Genomic DNA, 25,085 nt, shown 5'->3' with positions numbered 1-25,085 from the left:
CAGCATTTTGTTAATAAATAATTATTACTTATGAACACATAACAACTTGATGCCATTAACAGAATGAACTTAGTAAACCCAGTAAACCTAACACATCCAGAGGAAAAACAAAATCTCTTTCTCTCTCTCTGAAAAACATACTTAATAGCCCAAACTCGATGCTTTTAGCTATTAACATCTTTGAAATAAAATTGAGCCACCACCGTGCTACTGCCCTCATCAGATCCTCACGAGACCATACCTCAACCAGCACCAAGAGACTGTATTTTTGATCCCTAACCTAATGTTCGTGTATTGTCATCACTTAGATCCATTCGCTATATTCCTGCTCCTCATCAGACCTTTACGAGACTGTAATATCACGAGAATATTGCACACTATCTAATTTAATTTAATGTATTGAATATACTGGAAGAATTATGCTTCCTCAATTTCAAATCAAATTATGTTGGTGTCATAAAAGTTGAAAAAGTGCAATGACAACCAATGTGCAGTGATTTTGTATCTGTACACGATAAGATCGCGAGCTGTCAGTGCTGCCTAAACCGACGTGACCCTTCTTTGGAGGCCAGCGGCCAACTGAGTCAAACGTCACTTGTGTTTATGATTTTATAACACAGAAAGCCGCCATAGATATTTGTATGAAGATTTGAGGGAAAAAAATTGCTCAACTTTGGGATTAATTTACACAAAATAAGTGTGTGTTTATTAAAAAACAAGGTATTTAGCGCCTAGTCCAAGCCTTTAACTTTATAATATGATAAAAATCATATGAAAATTCTTTATAATTACGACACATTTGTTACAATACGGGAGTGTGATTGGCTGGTTTTTCTTGATATTCTGAAATTAATTTACAGTTATCCATAATCATTTACTTAAATTCGAATGATTCAGCACCTAGCTAGACTCTTCAACTACCTGTGTGATTTTTTTCAAGGCTGTAGAGCATCATTTACTACATAATTCTATGACAATGCCAACCCTCGATTCCCTATTGCAGACCCTTAAACCAACGACGCATTTAATTTGAATATACTCGCATTGAAGTCACGTTTTGTAGGTGAACAATAAATCACTGCTTTTAAAACTCGAAATGGGATATAACGCCATCTAGCGGACAATTAGCAAACTACAACGAGTCTAAGTAAACTAACCTGGCGTGTCCATTCACCGGCTCTGTGACAGCAGGCGGCGGCTCTAGGAATATCGTCCTGAAGTTCTCGATGAGCGTCTCCACGATCACGTTGTAGAACTTGATCTCCAGTATGGAAGCGACCGTCTCTCTCTCCGCTCGCAGTAGTGTCGGTCCAAAGCAGACTGCCACGTTGGACACTGACATCAGGTTCTTGTCGGACTGGGCCACCACGCTGTGGGGGGAATGGTGGGGTTAGGTTTGTGTGCTTTTGTGTGATAGTTCGTAATCATAATTATGATCGCAACATCTGAAGTAGATGATTTTTTAGCAGACAAAGAGGATGAAGTTGGGCCACAATTTTTAGAGCTATAGTTTGTCAAAGTGGTCAAAGGAGTAGCCTGTCAGACTAGCAGCCAGTCACTACTATGGGCAGTCAGCGACTGACACTGGGGGGTCCTTCTAGCTTATGAAAAACAAAGAATCGGAGCGCTGGTGCACTAAGCACAACTATCTTGTACTAAACGTCACGAATACACGATACAGCTCTCGTTTATTATAAAGCTAGATTAACCCTTCTGATCTGATATACTACACTTGGGGGGGGTAATTTTGCTTCTTAGGAGCATCCCGAAATTATCAAAGTCAAAGTCAAAGTATTTATTTGTAAACATAGGTTAGTAATACAATGGTCTTAAATATAAATTGTTAGTTTCTCTATGTTTTGCCATACTTATGGCGTACAAATTTATTTACAAGAAATTTATAAATTGACAAATATTAGAAAAAAATATACAAAAAAATCACAATAATTTAAAAAAATAATAAAAGATAAAATATCACACAAGTCAAAGGTTCATAAAATACTATTCAATTTAAAAAAAATTAGTATTCAATTAAAAAAAAACAAAATAATAGGCTAGTCAAGATAAAAAGATGTCTGGTCATTGAGGTATTGTTGAATTGAATAATAACATTTAATTTGAAGGATTGATGTCAGTGTAGTTTTAAATTTAGTTATTTCAAGTTTTCTTATAGACTCTGGCAACTTATTATATATCTTAGGTCCTAGACAGATGAAGCTCTTTCGTAGCAAGGTGGTGTTAGATGGCTCCGTGTATAACCTATCCCTATCGCGACCTTGCCTATTATTCACACATGTCATAGTTTTAAAAAGGTTTGGATTTGATTTAATAAACATTGTCATTTCAAGAATAAATAGACATGGTAGAGTTAAAAGTTTGTACTTAATAAAATATGGTTTACAAGAATCAGTTTGTTTGAGTCTAAACATCGATCTGAGGCATTTTTTTTGAGCTTTAAAACAAATGTCTTTGTTTGTAGAGTTTCCCCAGAATATAATGCCATAGCGAATTATGGAAGCTACATATCCGTGGTAGGCAATGATAACTGTACTTATATCAACTACTTGTGTTAGTTTCCGAAGAGCATAGGCAGACCGACTTAGTCTTTTACAGACATGCTCTATATGAGCCCTCCATGTTAAATTGCTATCAATCATCAAACCAAGGAAACGTGCAACATTTGTGGTTTCTATTGGTACTCCCAAGCAGGTAACATTTACTGGGGATGGTATTATTCTTTGATAAAAATGCATCAAATTAGTTTTTTCTGCGCTTAAAATAAGGGATTTTTTTTCCAGCCATTCACTAATCTTTTGTAGAGATTCATTTATATCTCTCTCGTATTTTTTTGAATCGTTGCCTTCTACTATGAGAGTGCTATCGTCGGCAAAGAGGACCATTGGATATTTTACGCAGGAGGGAAAATCGTTGATATAGAGCAGAAACAGAAGTGGGCCCAATGTACTACCTTGAGGCACCCCGCGATTAATAGTTCTTAGTTTAGACTGGTACTTTATTTCATGCTTTGTTTGCAAATCAATTTGTGTTACTTCCACCAGTTGGTTTCTGCCGCTTAGATAAGATTCTAGCAGTTTCAAAGTATTACCTCGTATTCCGTAAGCCTCAAGTTTATTCAGAAGAATTCTATGATCAACCAAATCGAACGCCTTTTTCATGTCCATTAAAACGGCGCAAGTGGTCTTTTTCTTGTCCATGTTGTAGAGGGTTTTTTGTAAAAATTTAAAGAAAGCCATATTTATAGACACGTTCTTACGGAAACCGGTTTGCTCTTTAACTAAGATATTGAACTTTTCTAGGTATTTATAAAGTGAGTTGTAGTGGGATTTTTCAAAAATCTTTGAGAATATACTTATTAGTGCTATTGGGCGATAATACTTCATCAACTCTTTATTTTCTTTTTTGTATATAGGTTTTATAATCGTAGTTTATCATTCATGCTAATACAAAATTTAACAACAAATACTCTCACTCACTTGCACAGGTGCTGTACGACGGTGTGCAGCATGGCGCGGTTGTCTCGCGGCAGCTGATGGACCAGCTGATGGACGGCGGCCACTCGCTCCGAGCGGGACTCGAGCTCTGAGGAAAAGGTAGTTTAATGTAGCAACTTATTGTAGATTACAGGGCTAAAACCCTTGCTACATTGGAAGGAGACCCATGCCTCAGCAGTGGGGACGTGATGGGTCGTAATGATGATGGTTGAAAATTATGTAAAGTAGGATACATACACGATAACACGCATTGAAGGAATTCCACTAGTGTTAACGCTTCGCGCGCGACCGTGCACACTACACGCATGAGCAGATAACTATGGGATTCCCTTTCATTACGTTTTACATTGCATGCTACGTTACAGCAGTATTTATCCTCCTTAATTATGGCGGGATGCTGTGATGATGTTAGTAAGCTATTGCGTTTCCAAATAACGTTGAGAAGTAGCGCGATTCTAACGCGATCAGATTGCGCGCGGAATGGAAATTTTAGGTAAGCGTCCGCCTTTCGATATGAAACGGACGCATCACTGACAGACAGACAGACAGACACTCACTGGCGGCGTGGATGAGCTGCTGGTGCAGGCGGCGCGTGCACAGCGGGGACCCCAGTGCCCGCAGGTACCCCTTCAGTGCAGAGGTTAGGGTCTTGCTCTCCCACTGACACGGGTCGGTCAGGTCCGGTAAGGAACGAGGGTTGGAAGCGCAGCGGACTAGTCGGGAGACCTTGGAGGATACGCCTGCCACTCTGGAGGGGAGAGAAAGAGGTTATGTTAGAAAGTTAGAAATTTAAAAGATAGATGCCGTCACTTGTCGTACGACAACGTCGAATGTCAAAATGTGACAATGCGTTCGAAGGCCTCGACTGCCAATCAAAAGACGTCGGCTACTACAAAAAAGCCCCCAAATAATCCGCAGAAGCCCGCCGCTACGAGCGATATCCAAAAGCCTGCCTGTAACCTGCAAAAGCTTCCCGGTAATGTACACAAGTCTCCCACTAAGTCTCACACTATAACCCAAGATGACATACGGAGGATAATAAGAGAAGAGATAGGAAAATCGTTTGAGAGACTCGAGACGAAACTCTCCAACCTGTCCACTGACATATCTACTCTCAAAGAGTCAGTTCAATTCATCTCAGGTGAATATGACAAAGTAGTCCAGAGGTTAGAGAAAATAGAAAAGGACCATAAATCTGTCTCCTCGGTCCCTGCGACTGTCTCGGAACTTCACAAGTCGGTTATTTCCGTCTCTAATAATATAAATAGCGGAGAGCAGTGGTCAAGACGCTCTAACGTCGAAATAGTAGGGATTCCTGAAACAAAAAATGAAAATCTTATGGCTATTGTTTCGCAGATTGCACAAAAGGCTAACATTCAGTTGAATCCGGAAGTCGACATTGATTTTGTCACTAGAGTCGCGCCGTTAAGCAAAGACAACAAAGCCAAACCAAAAAACATAATTGTCCGATTCCTAAGACGCTATAAAAAGGATGACTTCCACTCACGTATGAGGAGTTTAAAAGATCTAAAGGCCCAGGATGTCGGGTTTGTAAATAATACATCTAGAATATATTTCAATGATCACCTGACCACTGCGAACAAGCTTTTGTTACAACGTACCAAGAAACGAGCAAGTGAAATGCAATACAAGTACGTATGGATCAGGAACTGTTCTATAATGGTTCGAAAAACTGACGCCAGCCCGGTTCTAGTGATCTCAGGTGATGATGATTTAAAAAAGATGAAATGAGTGTGGCTTTTATCTTTTGTTACATCTGTGATTTGTTTCCATGGAATTTAAATTGTATTGTTTTTTTGATTATTGTCTTCATTCGTGTATTGGTAGAGTCAGGTGGAACATTTATCTTTCATAAATTGGCAACGGGAGCGTTTTGGAACGTGTTGGCAGATCTATTAATTATTTATGGTTTGGTCTATATTATTTATAGTTATACTTTCACTAATGGCTAACAGCATCTCCATTTATTACCAGAATGTTTGTGGTCTCCGTACAAAAACTAATGAATTTTACTCAAATTTACTATGTGCAGATTATGACATACTTTGCTTAACGGAATCTTGGCTTCTTCCTGGTATTTTCGATTCAGAATTGTTTGACTTCCGCTATAATGTATACCGTTGTGATCGTGATTATGAATCGCGGGACGACGACATGGGTGGTGGAGTTGTTATTGCAGTCAGAAGGGGTCTTATAGTTGATGAAGTAACTTGTATGCCCTCAAATAATAACTCCTCAGCCGACATATTATCTCTTCGAGTTACTATCGGTCAAAATTCAAACATTATGAAATGCTGGTTTTACTGCTGTTATTTCCCTCAGTGTAAGACACAGTATGATCGTTTATTAGAGTTTTACGAACAGTTATCAAACTCAATTTACCTTAAGGGCCCGTACAGGGTGACGTGCCGCGCCAATTTTGGGTTTTCAATGCTCTTCACACAGCACACGCAGTGACACGCACACATGTAAGTTTGCACAGTGGGTCGATAAACTTTTACTCGCCAACTTTATTGACAATTATGTTCAAGTACATTTTGGGTGATTTTAGGGTAAGTATAAGTATAATTCTTACTTACACTGGTAGGCACCAGGAAAGAGTAGAAATTAATAGGGGTGCCACTTTACTCTATACTCGGAACCCGATTAGCTTTCTCAAACAAATGTGGTATTTACTTGTAGAAAGGTAACTAAAAGTATTAAAGTGTAGATAATAAGTTTCGGGCATCCTCCAGCCAACTGAACCCCGACGACAAAGCAAAGTAAATACATAGTGTCGCAAAAGGGCTATACTAAGCCAAAAGGGGATGACTCAAGGGGTCATTCTGAACAATTTTTGTTCTACGAGATTTGCAAATTCGCGAAAAAAAATATTCGTTTTCCATGGTAAAAAGTCACATGTCCAACAAAGTTTCTATGAAAAAGGTTTTTTTTTGTTAATTTCCAAAACTCGTAGAGCAAAAATTCAGAATGACCCCCTGTCTTACTCCTTTTTACCCGAGTGCCGAAGGAGGAGGGTAATGTTTTTTGATTGTATGTATGTATATATGTATGTTTGTCTGTTTCTTTGTTCCCTCCTGTAGCCTAAACGGATTGATAGATTTTGATGTATGAGGTATTGTTAGAAGCGTATTGATGGCGCGATGGCTATAGGCTATGTGACGTTCCATTAAAATGTACATATCGCCCTCTTGAGGACATAACGTGATGATCGAAAAAATAATAATTCATCTTTGCCGTGTAAGGTATCAAATGAAAGGACTTAATTTTCACATTACAAAAATATGCATATTGAAGGTATTTAAATAACAACACCAAAATTATTGAAATAAAAAATGATCATGAACTACCTACCGACGTAAAATTTCATAAAACAAAAACAACTAAAAAGTTACAAATAAAAAAATACAATTATAAAAAACTAAAAACCTGACTGTACGCTAAAAACATGAAAACGAGTCCCAATGTTAATGGAAAGTATAGCAGGCGGGGACCAACTTGACCGCCACTCAAGGCCGTTTTCTAAGTAACATTCAGCTAAATGGTGAACCCTCTGCAGGTATAATTTGTTTATATACCGCTTTTTCAATACCTGTAAGTACATTTTTTGGCAGCATAATATTTTTACTTAATTTTAGGGTTTCGAACGTCAAAAGAAAAAAAGCAACCGTTATAGGATCTCTTTGTTGTCCGTCTGTCTGACTGACTGTCTGTCACCGCCCTTTTTCTCAGAAACGGGTAAAGATATCAAGCTTATATTTCGCATAGATGGGGAGTACCCCAAAAAAAATATTATTGTACTCCCTGTCCCACACAAGTAAATTGGGGCTTATATTTTTTCCAGTTATTTTGATGTGTATCCTTTTTTTTCTTTGTTGTTTTGTATAAGTATGTGTTTCTTTTCTTTAAATCTGTATTTTTTTGTTGTTGCTGTCTATGTGTCGAAAAAATGTATCTTTATCTTCAAATCACGCCATCTATCGTTTGTTTTTTTTTGTGGCTACTGTCTATAGAAGAAATTCCGTCATTGACAATTTTACGTTACGAATTTATTTTTATTTATTTTATTTTTATTTTTACATTTTCGTGGAGAATCAACAGCATTTTGTTAATAAATAATTATTACTTATGAACACATAACAACTTGATGCCATTAACAGAATGAATTTAGTAAACCCAGTAAACCTAACACATCCAGAGGAAAAACAAAATCTCTTTCTCTCTCTCTGAAAAACATACTTAATAGCCCAAACTCGATGCTTTTAGCTATTAACATCTTTGAAATAAAATTGAGCCACCACCGTGTTACTGCCCTCATCAGATCCTCACGAGACCATACCTCAACCAGCACCAAGAGACTGTATTTTTGATCCCTAACCTAATGTTCGTGCGTATTGTCATCACTTAGATCCATTCGCTATATTCCTGCTCCTCATCAGACCTTTACGAGACTGTAATATCACGAGAATATTGCACACTATCTAATTTAATTTAATGTATTGAATTAATGTAATAAAAGTTGAAAAAGTGCAATGACAACCAATGTGCAGTGATTTTGTATCTGTACACGATAAGATCGCGAGCTGTCAGTGCTGCCTAAACCGACGTGACCCTTCTTTGGAGGCCAGCGGCCAACTGAGTCAAACGTCACTTGTGTTTATGATTTTATAACACAGAAAGCCGCCATAGATATTTGTATGAAGATTTGAGGGAAAAAAATTGCTCAAGTTTGGGATTAATTTACACAAAATAAGTGTGTGTTTATTAAAAAACAAGGTATTTAGCGCCTAGTCCAAGCCTTTAACTTTATAATATGATAAAAATCATATGAAAATTCTTTATAATTACGACACAGTTGTTACAATACGGGAGTGTGATTGACTGGTTTTTCTTGATATTCTGAAATTAATTTACAGTTATCCATAATCATTTACTTAAATTCGAATGATTCAGCACCTAGCTAGACTCTTCAACTACCTGTGTGATTTTTTTCAAGGCTGTAGAGCATCATTTACTACATAATTCTATGACAATGCCAACCCTCGATTCCCTATTGCAGACCCTTAATCCTGAGGACTCTTTTGTAGTTCTGGGTGATTTTAATATCAGATATGCCTCATGGAACTGTTCTACCAATAACTCCTTCCCTTTACTCTCTGTAGAAGGGGGAGGGTATAACAAATTTGTGGATGCATTGTCTGCTTTTTTATCCTTTAATGACCATAAACAGTTTAATACCATTCGCAACTGTAACAACAGGATTTTAGATCTAGTCATGAGCAACATGACTTGTATAGTAACAAGCTCTCCATCACCATTGGTAAAGATTGACCGTCACCATCCTCCATTGGACATCAATATTCCAGGCTTATTTCCTAAATATCTTCGCTCCCCCGCTAGGACTATTCGATTGTATAACTCAGCTGATTATGAAGCAATAAATAATGAGCTGGGAGCAATTGATTGGAGTGTAATGCTTGGTTCCGATATAAATATGGCCGTAGATACTTTTTACTCTGTACTTAATAGCGTAAATAAATCTAAACATATTCCAGTTAAAACTATTAAAACTGATAATAAATATCCTTCTTGGTTTACCACACCTCTTATAAAGCTAATCAATGAAAAGCAAAAGTTTCATAAAAAGTGGAAGCGGTTTGGTCATCACAGTGACTATTTGACTTTCGCGTTATTGAGAGAGAGACAAAAGTCCATGCTGAGGAGCTGCTATAAGAAACATATCAAGCAGGTTGAAAATAATATAGCCGTTAGTAGTAAGAGCTTCTGGTCATTTGTGAAATCAAAAAAGAAAGTGTCAGATATTCCTGATACAATGTACCTAGACAATGTAAGCTCCACTGATGGAAAACAAATTAGTGACCTTTTCAACAAGCATTTCAACTCAGTCTTTGAACAAGATGTATCAGAATCTGAAGCTGAAGAGCTCTGTAAAAATTATGTTGACAATAATCTGTTTGATGTAGGCTCTATCAGTATCTCAGCCGATATGATAAACAAATATTTAAAAAATATTGATATAAACAAGGGCGCCGGACCTGATAATATTCCTCCCATATTCTTGCGGCGCTGTCATGATACACTTTCCTTTCCACTGTGTATATTGTTTCGCTTATCACTGTCTCAAGGTGTGGTACCACCTGTTTGGAAACGATCCTTCATTGTTCCAGTCTACAAGGGAGGCGACAAGCACGATGTTAAGAACCACCGTCCTATCGCAAAATTAAGTGTAATACCAAAGCTCTTTGAAAAAATAGTTTATGATTGTATTATGCCCACTATTCGTCCAATGATTATCAGTCAGCAGCATGGTTTTGTCAACAAAAAGTCTACTGAGACAAACTTATGTGAACTCACGCACTATGTTACTACTAGTATGGACTCTGGATATCAGGTGGATGTCGTGTACACCGATTATGCAAAAGCATTTGATAAAATATCCCACAACATTCTTATCCGTAAGCTTGAGCATATTGGTGTGCACGGCGATTTACTAAGGTGGCTTACGTCGTACTTAAGAGATCGGTCTCAAGCTGTTACCGTTAAAGGTTTCTGCTCAACTTTCACTCCGGTGAGTTCAGGCGTACCTCAGGGCTCTCATCTCGGTCCTCTTTTATTTATAATATTTATTAACGACATTAAACATGCAATCCGTAAATCCAATTTTCTTTTATATGCAGATGATAATAAAATATATAAAACTATAAAAAAGTCAGAAGATAGTATTGATTTGCAGAGCGACCTTAATGAGTTGTGTAACTATTGTGTTAAAAATCGATTGCACCTAAATGTTAAAAAATGTTATGTTGTATCTTTTACCCGTAAACGTAATATTATAACACACACATACTCATTATTTCAGGAGTCGCTGTCGAGAGAGACCTTAGTGAGGGACCTAGGAGTCTACATTGATAGCAAGCTTTTATTTGACAGTCACATTAAGATTATTACTGATAAAGCCTACCGTATGCTAGGATTTGTTTTGCGCATGAGCAGAGAATTTAAACGTACCTCAACCCTGATTCTTTTATATAATGCCTTAGTGAGGTCCATTCTTGAGTATGCGTCTACAGTATGGAGCCCACAATATAATGTTTATAAGAATATGATTGAAAGAATACAATCAAAATTTATTAAACATTTATCATGGCACAAATACAAAAATACGGAGGACGTTGTAGATTTGCCTCAACTTGAGAAACGTCGAACAGAGCGAGACCAAGTATTTCTGTATAAATTATTGCACAATGCCTTAGATACGCCTTATCTCTTGGGAAAGGTAAGTATTCGTTGCCCTAGAATAAGCAATAGACATAGGACCTTGTTCTATGTACCTCATAGAAGTACAAACTATGCTGCTAACACGTTTCTTTTGAGATCCTGTCGCCAATACAATAGTAATTTCGTAGATGTTGATTTGTTCCACCTCTCTTTCTGCCAGTTCAAAAAATGTGTAAAAACAGCACTAATTGATTAGTTAACCTTCTCATGTTTGTCATTATTTCTTATGTGTAATTTTTGTTCATTTGTTATTTTTCATTTTATGTTTTTGTTCACCAAATACTTTTAATGTGTGTTATTAGTCTGAGGAAACTTTGTTGGCATGAGTGTTAAAAGTAATCCTTATAGTAATTATTATTATTTTAAGCTGTTTGTTTCCCGAATAAATAAAACTAAAACTAAATAAAACTAAAACTAAAACTTTGGTCTTGTGAATTTGTGTTCTTGATTGTTTTATTAGTATAATTGTGCACTTTAATCCATCCTGACATCTGAAAAGGCTCAGCTACTCTAGATCTAGCATTATTTTGTTACCGACACGCAATGTAGAACATTTATCGTCCAGCATTTCGCACTCTCACCACGCTTGGGCCCCCTTTCATCCCGTAAGTAACAGTATTCAACCAAATTAACAACTAACCTATACAGTCCCTGCTCCGTTAACCCCCTTGCCTCGAGGGTGCTGATGATGGTCCTCACGAAGGTGAACCCGTTCTCATCCAACACTTCCCACTCTCACCACACACGGGCCCCCTATCGTCCCGTAAGTAACAGTATTCAACCATCAACTAACCTATACAACCCCTGCTCTGTGAGTCCCCTGGCTTCCAGGGTGCTGATGATGGTCCTCACGAAGGTGAATCCGTTCTCGTCCAGCACGTGCCCCGCCTCGCCGCCCTCCGCGCCCGCCAGCGACACCTGGTGGGGAGAAGAGGACGTTAATAAATAAATACATAATAATAAAATTCCTTATACTTAACCAGCGTCATGGCTTGCCATAGCATTATTATCCTGGGCTCGAACCCATGTTGGCACTAAAAAGTAGTAAACCTGACACTCATTGGATAAAACCGATCTGTCTAAAAATTTTAGTTTGGCACTAAAATTTTTAGACAGATCGGTTTTATCCAACTTTTCCTCGACTTTCTGTCTCCACATCTCCACATTGTTAAGGCGGCGGGAAGAACCTGGATGAGATCAACCCAGGGCGGTCGACACGGCATGCAGCGTCCACACGGCGCGGCGACACGGCTAGTACCTGCGGCTGGCGGGTGGCGCTCAGCGCGTGCAGCCACGCGGCGCGCGCGGCGGGCGACACGGCCTGCAGCGTCCACGCGTCCGCCTCGCCCGCGCGCTCGCCCCGCGCCTCCCACGCCGCGCGCCGCTCGCTGTCGTCTAGGGCGCATGCGTGGGACACCACCATGGACTCCGCGCATAGGGATGAGAACTGCGGATGAAGAGGATTGCTATTACATTATTAATGTTCCGCTAATAAATAGGAAATTTATATTTAAAGCGAAAGGCAGTAAGTATTTTTTCTTAAATATGTTAAACAGCGCACTCATATCTCAACTTTCAGAGCTAAGATAATTTAATTTTGTGTTATGTGATGTTTTAGCTCTTGCAACATGGATTAACGTGGGATAGGTAGAACCTCAAGGTTTTCCCGTGGGAATTCCGACATAAAAAGTAGCCTACGTTAATGGTGGATATTATGTTATGGCGGCAGCAATTTGGTCTAGCCTTTTCCCTTGAAAGAGTAACAAATATCCTTCGTTGATAAATACTTTTTCGTTCTAATATCAGTCGAATTAGAGTGTTCAATTGGTACGTACCGCCTTAACGTTGATCTGGTTGTAGGGCAGCAGCGTCAACGTTCTCGAGCTTTTTTCATACGTCGCGTACTGCTTCGTCCACGTCGTGCCGAACGCCTCTGACAGACACACAGACACATACATTAGGATACAAATGTCTATAAATATAGACAGATGGACAACGTTTGTCAGCTGGGGGATAATTAGGCTGTCACATAAACAACGTTTTCTTCGAATTTACCTCGGTTTATTTCAAAAATTTCCAATTAACTGGCCCACTTCGTGTTTGTATTATGCACCACAGATTGCGCTGTATTCCCCAGTATGTTCTCCTTCACCGTAAGAGTAATAGTATACATTGTACATAAATTCTATAGGTATACAACTTGGTACATATCACGGGCGGGCTTTGAGGGCGACAATTTGAAAACTTTCTATTGGGGTACAATCTTGTCTTACAAATAAACGAACCCACGAGATTAATTAGTAAAACATGCTTGGAAAATTTTGCTCACAACATAAAAAGGGGTGTAATGAGCCAAGTATTAGACTTTGGTTTATCTGACCATACGGCACAACTGTTAAAAATTCCAGTAATAAAACATTGTAAATTAAAATTCTGGAAAGTAAAAAGGCGGGACTATAGTATAGAAAACATAAACAAATTTAATAGACATTTAGGAAGTATATCATTTTCAGATGTATACGAAACCGACGACTGTAATAAGGCTTTCAATGCATTTTTGGAAATTTTCCTACTTCTCTACAATTTATGCTTCCCATACAAATATGTCAAAATTCAAATCAACAAAAAACAAAAGTGGATCTCAAAGGGTATCAAAGTATGTAGTAAAAAACAGAGAGAACTTCTCTGGCAATATAGAAAGAAACCAACTCCAGAAAACAAAACAAGATTAAAAACATACTTACAAAGATTCAAAAAAATTATAAGGCTTACTAAGAGATCACAAAACAACTTTTTCATAGACTCGTCAGAAAATAAATCAAAAGCCAGTTGGTCAATCATTAATCAAAATAAAAATAACTTTCCACACGACTCAATTAATAGAATAAAAAATGACGAAGTTATACTGACTAAACCAGAAGACATTGCCAATGCATTTAATAATTTTTTCATTGACCAAATAAATCCTCCGAAACAGACTGTCTCTGACATGACAAATACGGCGAAGAATGTAAATAATTACCCACAGTCAATATTTATGTCACCAACTGGGACTGAAGAGATTGTCAAAGTAATAAAATCTTTAAAAAATAAAAACAGCGTTGGCTACGACGGCATACATACAAAAATTCTAAAAAGTACAGCAGAACTTATTGCACCACATCTTGCACACATTTTTAACAACTGTATTGCTAAAGGTGTATTTCCAGATGCGCTGAAACCAGTCGTGATTATACCCATTTTTAAAAAAGAGGATAAGGAAGAAATGAAATATTACCGACCTGTAGCACTTATTCCAATTCTCTCGAAAGTTTTCGAAAAAGTTATATATAGGTCATTTATATAAACTTTATTGACAAAAACAACATTCTCATTAACGAGCAAAAAGGGTTTAGAAAGAATAAAAATATAAATATGGCAATCTACGATCTAGTCACTATGGTTCTCGGTAATGTGGATGTAAGGAACCCAGTTAGCGCAATCTATATGGACATGACTAAAGCGTTTGACTATGTGGACCATAACATATTATTACGCAAATTAGAGTGTTATGGAATCAGAGGCAACGTACTCAATCTTATAAAATCATATTTAAGTGAAAGATGTCAGTACACACAAATAACCAGAATCAATCCTGAAAACAAAGAGGAAATAAAATATTTCTCAAAAAGCAGAAAGATTTCTTGTGGCGTCCCACAAGGAAGCGTTCTCGGTCCTCTATTGTTTATCTTATACATCAATGACTTACCTAATAACGTATCACATCCAATGGTGCTATTTGCTGATGACAGCACTGCCATAATAAAATGTACCGATACAAATTTATATGAAAACAAAATTAACTACACTTTAGAAGAAATAATGACATGGCTTAATAATAATAACTTAATCGCGAATTTAAATAAGACTAAAATAATACAATTTCATCAAAGGAAAATCAACTGTGACTTAAAAATTGAATATAACGGCATTAAGATTGAAGAAGTACAAGAAACCAAGTTTCTAGGTCTCATAATGGACAGTAATCTTTCATGGAAAGGACATGCAAAAGAAGTGTGCGAAAGACTTAGTAAGTATGCATACCTGCTACATAAACTAAGTAAAATTGTATGTCTTGACACAGCTTTGAATGCCTACCATGGTTTTGTATCTTCGAACATACGATACGGGATAATTTTCTGGGGCAACTGCACTGATAAGGACGTCGTGTTTAGGGCCCAAAAGAGATGCGTTAGAGCAATGTGCGGACTAAAAACAACCGACAGCTGTGCTCCTCATTTTAAAAGATTAAATCTACTAACGATGCCTTCTATATATATATATGAAGTAGCTATATTTGTAAAAACCAATCCTTCTCTCTTCTCCAAAGCCCACCAAACATATTCAAACAGAACACGTTTTCAGCATAGACATAGGCTAAGTATACCAAAATATAAAACTACCTTAAGGCCCCGTACAGGGTGACGTGCCGCGCCAATTTTGGGTTTTCAATGCTCTTCACACAGCACACGCAGTGACACGCACACATGTAAGTTTGCACAGTGGGTCGATAAACTTTTACTCGCCAACTTTATTGACAATTATGTTCAAGTACATTTTGGGTGATTTTAGGGTAAGTAAGTATAATTCTTACTTACACTGGTAGGCACCAGGAAAGAGTAGAAATTAATAGGGGTGCCACTTTACTCTATACTCGGAACCCGATTAGCTTTCTCAAACAAATGTGGTATTTACTTGTAGAAAGGTAACTTAGGGTGACTTGCATAACAAAGTTAAATAAAATTAAATAGTTTTTCTCTTGCTCTGACAGTATAATGTCAGAGCAAGAGGTCATAGATTTAATTTTGATTAACTTTGTTGTGCAAGACGCCCTAAAAGTATTAAAGTGTAGATAATAAGTTTCGGGCATCCTCCAGCCAACTGAACCCCGACGACAAAGCAAAGTAAATACATAGTGTCGCAAAAGGGCTATACTAAGCCAAAAGGGGATGACTCAAGGGGTCATTCTGAACAACTTTTGTTCTACGAGATTTGCAAATTCGCGAAAAAAAATATTCGTTTTCCATGGTAAAAAGTCACATGTCCAACAAAGTTTCTATGAAAAAGGTTTTTTTTTGTTAATTTCCAAAACTCGTAGAGCAAAAGTTCAGAATGACCCCCTGTCTTACTCCTTTTTACCCGACTGCCGAAGGAGGAGGGTAATGTTTTTTGATTGTATGTATGTATATATGTATGTTTGTCTGTTTCTTTGTTCCCTCCTGTAGCCTAAACGGCTTGATAGATTTTGATGTATGAGGTATTGTTAGAAGCGTATTGATGGCGCGATGGCTATAGGCTATGTGACGTTCCATTAAAATGTACATAGCGCCCTCTTGAGGACATAACGTGATGATCGAAAAAATAATAATTCAACTTTGCCGTGTAAGGTATCAAATGAAAGGACTTGATTTTCACATTACAAAAATATGCATATTGAAGGCATTTAAATAACAACACCAAAATTATTGAAATAAAAAATGATCATGAACTACCTACCGACGTAAAATTTCATAAAATAAAAACAACTAAAAAGTTACAAATAAAAAAATACAATTATAAAAAACTAAAAACCTGACTGTACGCTAAAAACATGAAAACGAGTCCCAATGTTAATGGAAAGTATCGCAGGCGGGGACCAACTTGACCGCCACTCAAGGCCGTTTTCTAAGTAACATTCAGCTAAATGGTGAACCCTCTGCTGGTATAATTTGTTTATATACCGCTTTTTCAATACCTGTAAGTACATTTTTTGGAAGCATAATATTTTTACTTAATTTTAGGGTTTCGAACGTCAAAAGAAAAAAAGCAACCGTTATAGGATCTCTTTGTTGTCCGTCTGTCTGACTGACTGTCTGTCACCGCCCTTTTTCTCAGAAACGGGTAAAGATATCAAGCTTATATTTCGCATAGGTGGGGAGTACCCCAAAAAAAATATTATGGTACTCCCTGTCCCACACAAGTAAATTGGGGCTTATATTTTTTCCAGTTATTTTGATGTGTATCCTTTTTTTTTCTTTGTTGTTTTGTATAAGTATGTGTTTCTTTTCTTTAAATCTGTATTTTTTTTGTTGTTGCTGTCTATGTGTCGAAAAAATGTATCTTTATCTTCAAATCACGCCATCTATCGTTTGTTTTTTTTGTGGCTACTGTCTATAGAAGAAATTCCGTCATTGACAATTTTACGTTACGAATTTATTTTTATTTATTTTATTTTTATTTTTACATTTTCGTGGAGAATCATTTTGTTAATAAATAATTATTACTTATGAACACATAACAACTTGATGCCATTAACAGAATGAACTTAGTAAACCCAGTAAACCTAACACATCCAGAGGAAAAACAAAATCTCTTTCTCTCTCTCTGAAAAACATTCTTAATAGCCCAAACTCGATGCTTTTAGCTATTAACATCTTTGAAATAAAATTGAGCCACCACCGTGTTACTGCCCTCATCAGATCCTCACGAGACCATACCACAACCAGCACCAAGAGACTGTATTTTTGATCCCTAACCTAATGTTCTTGCGTATTGTCATCACTTAGATCCATTCGCTATATTCCTGCTCCTCATAAGACCTTTACGAGACTGTAATATCACGAGAATATTGCACACTATCAAATTTAATTTAATGTATTGAATATACTGGAAGAATTATGCTTCCTCAATTTCAAATCAAATTATGTTGGTGTCATAAAAGTTGAAAAAGTGCAATGACAACCAATGTGCAGTGATTTTGTATCTGTACACGATAAGATCGCGAGCTGTCAGTGCTGCCTAAACCGACGTGACCCTTCTTTGGAGGCCAGCGGCCAACTGAGTCAAACGTCACTTGTGTTTATGATTTTATAACACAGAAAGCCGCCATAGATATTTGTATGAAGATTTGAGGGAAAAAAATTGCTCAAGTTTGGGATTAATTTACACAAAATAAGTGTGTGTTTATTAAAAAACAAGGTATTTAGCGCCTAGTCCAAGCCTTTAACTTTATAATATGATAAAAATCATATGAAAATTCTTTATAATTACGACACAGTTGTTACAATACGGGAGTGTGATTGACTGGTTTTTCTTGATATTCTGAAATTAATTTACAGTTATCCATAATCATTTACTTAAATTAGAATGATTCAGCACCTAGCTAGACTCTTCAACTACCTGTGTGATTTTTTTCAAGGCTGTAGAGCATCATTTACTACATAATTCTATGACAATGCCAACCCTCGATTCCCTATTGCAGACCCTTAATGCGAAATAATGTACCTTGCATGGCCCCAATAATTTTCAATAAAATACCAAATATAATTAAAGATCTTGACATTGTACAGTTCAGGAAGAAACTTTTTAAACTTCTAATCGATAAATGTTATTACTCCGTTTTAGAATTTATGTCTGACATGTCATTGTAATTAAATAAAATAAAAATATTATTGACATTATACTCGTACCTATTTGTATTTAATTTCAACTAAGTATATTTATCTAACTGACAAACTTTATTTTGTATTCTTAATGAATAAATGGTAATCAAGCAAACCATGTAAACAATGCATGCCCTTTTTTAAATTTGAATTGTATATTTCCTTGCATGTACTAATTTAATAATAAAAAAAAAATATTGTATACCTACGTGTAGAACATAGCGCAACATAATATATATTTTTAAACATCTATTGTAATAATACCTATGTTCACAAATAAACGATTTGATTTGAGCAGGTGTCTCTGAGAAGTGGGCGCTTACCCGACTGAGCTAGCACCGCTCTACTAAGTATTTGATATTAAAGATATTATGATGATGCGGATGACTTACTCTTCTCCATGAGGAACAGGTAGCCGGCGCGCGTGACGCCGCTGCCGTCCTCCGACACCTCCACGTCTTTGTTCTGGAAACATATACAAAAACGATTACTTTAACACTTTTCCATATCAATAAAATAATGTTTAATTTAAATTAGAGCTGGACAGACACCATGTAAATGTATTAATGTATCTGAGCTGAGACCTTAGACATGCACTGCAGGTATATAATTGTGTTAGTATCAGTTCCCGCAAGTTTGCTTCGCTTAAGAGATTTTCCGTGGGAATTCCGGGATAAAAAGTAGCTTATGCGTTAATCCAGCTTCCTGCATACCAAGTTTAAGTAGTTTTTAACGTGAAAGAGTAATAAACATGATTAATGTTTATGTAATATTAGTACCTACATATATTATAATGTTACAAATGTTATCTTGAATAACAAATCTATATCTATAAACATACCATTTGTCTCATCTCCATCATCTTCTTCATGAGCGACTCGGTCTGCTTGCTCGTCTCCTCGAAGTTGGTCCGCGTCTGCAGACAGACAGACAAACAACGTCACATCATTAGCACTAAATAACACGTCCGGAACAACACATCACAGAGCATGCGGTCACTCTCTCACACAACACAACGCCATTTACAGTCTGTATTTTAATCTCAGATACTAAATTAACAGGTTCTGAAAGGTTCATCAACAGTCGATGGTTCCGCCAATATAACGATACGTCAATTAATCGCGGGACAATAGACTGTTAATGAATTATTCAGAATCTGTAAATTTAGTATCTGAGATAAAAAACAGACCATAGTGTAAACTGCAAAAACCTACGCATCTAAAGTATCAAATCTATCTGCTTTTTACGTGAAAGCGTCAAAAAAGCTCAATTTAAAATTTCAATTAGTGATGATGATGAAACGGTGAAGGTTAACTCAAATCATCACACACAAGTCTGGTACCTAAACATTTTGGTGACATTTTAGATGTTGCTCGTCGGTGCCTGGAATAAAGGGACAATTTATAAAGCAAAGTAAAATAACAAAACTATAATGGCCAGAATGGACACCGATGCAGGTAGTTTCAAGTTAAATAAGTATACGTAGTGTTACCAGAGTTTTTTTACCAGTGGCACATATTTTGACATAATGAACTGCAAAAATAAACCTGGTAACAATGACTCAAGGTTCTATAGCCACCATTGAAAGAAAGCTCCTGTTCTAGCTCTAGGTTCGTTTGATGTTATTCGCCCTTATAGAAATGTCTGAGGACCATAATCTAGAATTCTAGGTATTGTAGCCGAACCCAGTTTACTAGACTAATTTGGAACTTTATTGTTAGAAAAAGACATAAAATTAAAGTATTTTCGTAAGGTTCTTAAAAGATCAGCAAGTGTTCAATTATCCTGCTGATAACATTGCAACACATCGTGTTATCGCACCGTCGCGTCGACAATGGAACTGTGGAGTTAATCATCTGATTATTTCATTCAAGCACTAAAATACATCGTAAAACAATAATTACATTCCGTTATCATTTGTTTATCGTCAGATGTGGCAATCGCTTCGCTATAATTATAAATAGTTCTAAGACTACTCGGTATTAGGTCTGTTGAAATAATTGTTATCTTTCTTATCACATGATCTTTTCCAAAGAAAAGATAGGTTCCACTAATATGGTAGAAGAATTGAACTTTATGTTTAGTTATAGGTATTTCTACTTTTACCTAACTTTAGTTATAGGTACATTAGCCATTATAATGATTTTCAGTGTCAGTTGAATTATGACCTAGAAGACGATAGAACGACCTACATGTAAGTTAAAGTTTGCACATAAGAATTCTGTGATAAATCTAGTCCTTAGCCACCAACTTCCCAGCGGCAGCGTATATAGTAAGAGATATATGATACATATTTCTCCTAGTATACGTATCTTTGTACTAATTTTCCTGTACCTCCTGTAGTTGTCTGGTAGCATTAGCAGGTACAGGAAAGGTCGGCTTAATGCTAATGCATGCTAATGCATTAAGCCGACCTTTCGTGGATTTATTTTCAATATTTGTGCAATAAAGAATTAAATAAACAAATATTTAGAGACAGTATCCCTCACCCGCTGTATCCTCAACTGCAGATCACGCATGGCCTGCTCATTGTCCACGTGCACATCATGCGCCGTGTGGTGGAAGGTCCACCAGCCGAACACGAAGCCCAGCAGCGTCTCCACCAGCTCGAACTTCTTCCTCTCCTGGACGGCTTGCAGTTGGAACACATACTCGCCCGAGGCCGCGCACAGGTCGCGCTCCGCCATCTCGAGAGCTGCGTCCGCCTGGGGGTGGGAGAAGTGAGATTTGTTTAGTTGGACAAGTCTTTAATTAGCAGTGGTAGCTGCGTACTGCTACTGTACCACATGAGCAATTAACAATCCATGAGCAGCGTCGCTCGCCTTTCAAATATCCCCAGCCGTTTTCCCGGGAAACATCTATCCATAGTTACAAACTTTCGCGTTTATAATATTAGTAGGATACACCAAAAGTTACAGCGTGGTTGACTAAAAGTAGGCCATCTATTAAATAAAAGGCCCAAATTTTAAAGTTATAATGTTCAAGTTAAACTACTACTACTAGTCTACTATGTTTATTTATTTATTTATATTTATAAACGCTTTATTGTACACAAACAAACAATATACAAAACAGATTACAAATTTAAAACATATAGGACGTATACAAAGGCGGGCTTATTGCCAAAAAGCAATTTCTTCCAGCCAACCTACGACTGGGTGAAAGAGAAATAGAAAATTAAATCTTTTAACTAATTAAATTTGAAGTAGGTACAATTAACAAAAATCATAAAACCTAACTATTATTAAAGTAAACATGAAACAAAACTACAAATATAAATATAAATAATATCATAATAAATTATAAATATAAAATAGAACTGCATACATATATACTTTAAATTATATATAATATATATTATAAAATATATATATACATATATTATTTTATCTGCCAACCTAACGATTCAAAATAGTGATTCTTTACATTTTTTTTAAAAGTTGCTAGCGATGGTGACTTTCGCACGCTCTCTGGCAAGGAGTTCCACAGACACGCTGCCTTCATAGCGAATGAATCGCTATATGAGGCGGAATTATGAACAGGAATGCTCAACAATTTGCTTTCTACCGACCTCAATGCTCTACCCTGAGAATGAGAACACAAAAATGAGAACTTGCACTTCAGGTATTGGGGAGATGAGGGGTTATTTAAAACACTGTACAATAAGTTGAGAATATGAGTATTCCGGCGAAGGCGAATTGGAAGCCACTGTAATTGAGCTCGATACTCAGAAATGTGATCATATTTGCGCAATCCGAAAATGAATCGGATGCACAAGTTCTGGAGACGTTCGAGTTTGCTGAGTAGCTCTTCAGTGAGGTCAAGATAGCTTACATCGGCGTAATCAAGAATAGGAAGCAGTAAGGACTGTGCCAACGTAACTTTAGTGTTCAGTGGTAGAAAGTACTGCAAGCGCTTAAGAGAATGGAAGGACGCGAACATTTTCTTGCTGACAGCATCTATTTGGGGAATCCAAGAAAGAGTGCAATCCATGATCACGCCAAGATTTTTTACCGTAGCTACGTAGGGTATATCAGTCTGATCGTACCTGACTCTCATGGCAGCTGAAAAGTCAATTTTACGAAGCATTCGTGAGCTTCCGAGAACAATTGCTTGAGACTTCGAAGGATTGAGCAGTAGACCAAAAGACTTGACCCACTTAGAAATTATTTTCAAGTTTTCATTTATACAACTGACGGCTGTGTTCAAACTCTCTGGTGGTACACCGGCATAGAGCTGAAGATCGTCTGCATATAGGTGGTAGTTAGAAGTAAGTTTGCTAGCCAGAATGTTGATGAACAGGGATGTACGGGCAAGGCACGCACACAGCAACAGCACATCATTTCGCCGCATCATCATTTTACACTTTAACCTAATTTCATTACTTTCAGTACGTTTGTAGACATCAATCACGTCGCGCGTCACTCATTATCATTTAGAAATAGTATCAAGTAATTATTTCTACCAATAAACTCTGGTTAACTTATACATACAGTTTTATCATTTATCAACAATCTATCATCATCGGCTAGTACCCGAACATTGGTCCTTCGAGCCTCCGAACAGGCGGGACTAAAACACGCGTCGTGTGACCTGGATACGTGTCAGTGTTTCCGGTGAAGTGACGTGGAGTTCTCAGCCACTCAAGGAGGATTCTTACTGTATCACAAGATATACAGTAAGCAGCAGCATTCACTTTCTGAGCTGATCAAGGAGCTCGGAAAGACATCAGGGAGCGTGCATACCAAGGTGCACACAAAACCAGGAGACGTCTGATTCAAGTAAGATCTTTCCTATTTATCTTCTTCTACTCAAATCACCATGTTGAGGATGGAGGATGTTATTGCTACACAAGAGCAAGTGGTAGGGGGTATTGATCAACTCTACACTAATTTCAAAAAGGCTAGTTCCGACCGCAAGACACCGGACTACATCCAGAAGCGATTGGAAACTCTAGACCAGTATTGGAACGAGTTTCACAACAATCATATCAATTTATTATCATGCGAAGATAAATCTCATAATTACTTTACTTCTCAACAATACGAGCAAGTAAAGAATAAATACATCAAAATCAGGGAGACTATTCAGAGTTACAAGCCTGGGACACCAGTTATAAAGCCACCATCTTTTATGCCTAGCCCGTCAGTGGCGCCGAGGCAAGCCCAAGATCAGATTCAACCAACGACGTCCCGGGGCTCCAGCAGCAAAACAGAGGATATGCTCAAAAAACAAGCTAGCAATTTTAAGGCGTTTATGAGAACCGTTACCAGCGTTGACCTCGACTCAGTATCAGAGAAGTGGGAGTTTGAGGATGTGCTACGCAACTTGCAGATCCGTTGGTCAGCTATCGACAGCCTCCATTGGGAATTAGATAGTGAACTTGGCGGGTCTAACCAAGAATATGAACAGCAGTTCACCGAGTACGAGTCTCATTACAATAAAATTAAGAAGGCCGTTAACAAGAAAATGTGGTCAGTTGCTCATGTCGAAAAGTCAACCCCAAAAATAGAAATACCATCATTTAACGGGAACTATTCGCAATGGGTATCCTTCAAGGATTTATTTACAGAGACAATCCATAACAACCCATCCCTTTCAAACGCTCAAAAGATGCAGTTTTTAAAAGGGAAAATCAAGGGAGAAGCAGAGCGTTTAATACAGCATCTTAATATTTCTTCGGAAAATTATTCTGTCTGTTGGGAGATCCTTGCGCATCGATATGACAACAAGAAGCTCATATTCACTTCACTTATCGGTACTCTCATGAATGTACCTACTGTGCAACATTTATCCATCAGCAACATCAAGAGGCTACATGATACAGCCAACGAATCATTGAATGCCATCAAGAACCTGGGAATAGACATCACTTCCTGGGATCCATTGCTAGTATACCTTTTGTCTCAAAAATTAGATGTTGAGTTATATAACGATTACATGGAGTCGCTAAAACAGCCAAGAGAGTTACCAAAATTAGCTGATTTCATGGAATTTCTAGAGACGAAATTCACTACCTTGGAGACATCAAAGCAGAAGAACCCTCCACCTAAACCACTGATCAACAATAACGTATCAAAATACCACGCGAGTCAAAAACCCGCACACCATTACAATGCCCTAGTATCGAACGCAAAGCCGGTAAAACAACACATACCTACTACACGTACTACGATATTCAAGTGCCCTATATGTAGTACCAATGATCATGGGATATATTTCTGCCAAAAATTCTTGAACATGCCCGCTTATCTCAAGAAAAAGACGGTCCTGCAAAACGAAATTTGTCCAAATTGCCTACATAGACACACAGGAAAACCATGCATTTCTGAAAATAGGTGTCGTGAGTGCAATAGAGACCACAATTCATTATTGCACCACGCGTTTACGTCACCGAACGCACACCAAGCAAAATCAAGTGTGAATGCACCGAATGAACAAGTACAAAGTTCACACGTGTCGCAAAACAAATGCTCTGAAACTTTACTTGCAACTGCTCTAATCAAGGTAAAAGCAGTTAATGGAGTTTATCATACCATGCGAGCACTCCTGGATCAAGGGTCACAAGCATCCCTTATATCAGAAAATGCAGCTCAGATTTTGAAAATTCCACGACAACGATGTGTCGGCGTCATTTCAGGAATAGGCGCGAAGGAAAGTTCATGCAAAGGTTTGATAAACATAGAATGCGCATCAACGATCGGCGACTTCAAGTTTGAAACCGACGCCTACATCATGAACCAATTGATAAGAAATCTACCAAGTACATCATTTTCAAAACCAGACTGGTCGT

The 25,085-nt window shown here is 37.5% G+C and overlaps 1 protein-coding gene across 1 annotated transcript in view; it reads right to left on the bottom strand.

Annotated features, from left to right (window-relative positions):
• Positions 1 to 1,132: 1,132 nt before the first annotated feature.
• LOC105388231 (rho GTPase-activating protein Graf) overlaps positions 1,133 to 25,085 on the bottom strand; it is a 56,219-nt gene continuing 32,266 nt past the window's right edge. The window contains exons 5-14 of the mRNA XM_048625515.1: positions 20,782 to 20,997; positions 19,134 to 19,208; positions 18,685 to 18,757; positions 12,668 to 12,765; positions 12,091 to 12,279; positions 11,703 to 11,750; positions 11,473 to 11,549; positions 4,070 to 4,260; positions 3,495 to 3,600; positions 1,133 to 1,370 (exon numbers count right to left, since the gene is read on the bottom strand). Coding sequence (XP_048481472.1) covers positions 1,133 to 1,370; positions 3,495 to 3,600; positions 4,070 to 4,260; positions 11,473 to 11,549; positions 11,703 to 11,750; positions 12,091 to 12,279; positions 12,668 to 12,765; positions 18,685 to 18,757; positions 19,134 to 19,208; positions 20,782 to 20,997 — 1,311 coding nt within the window. The remainder of the gene's footprint in view (positions 1,371 to 3,494; positions 3,601 to 4,069; positions 4,261 to 11,472; positions 11,550 to 11,702; positions 11,751 to 12,090; positions 12,280 to 12,667; positions 12,766 to 18,684; positions 18,758 to 19,133; positions 19,209 to 20,781; positions 20,998 to 25,085) is intronic.

The sequence above is a fragment of the Plutella xylostella genome, chromosome 14 (genome assembly GCF_932276165.1).
Source record: "Plutella xylostella chromosome 14, ilPluXylo3.1, whole genome shotgun sequence".
NCBI classification, from domain to species: Eukaryota; Metazoa; Arthropoda; class Insecta; order Lepidoptera; family Plutellidae; genus Plutella; species Plutella xylostella.
The sequence above is the reverse complement of the archived record's forward strand: the minus strand, read 5'-3'. Positions and strand labels throughout refer to the sequence as shown.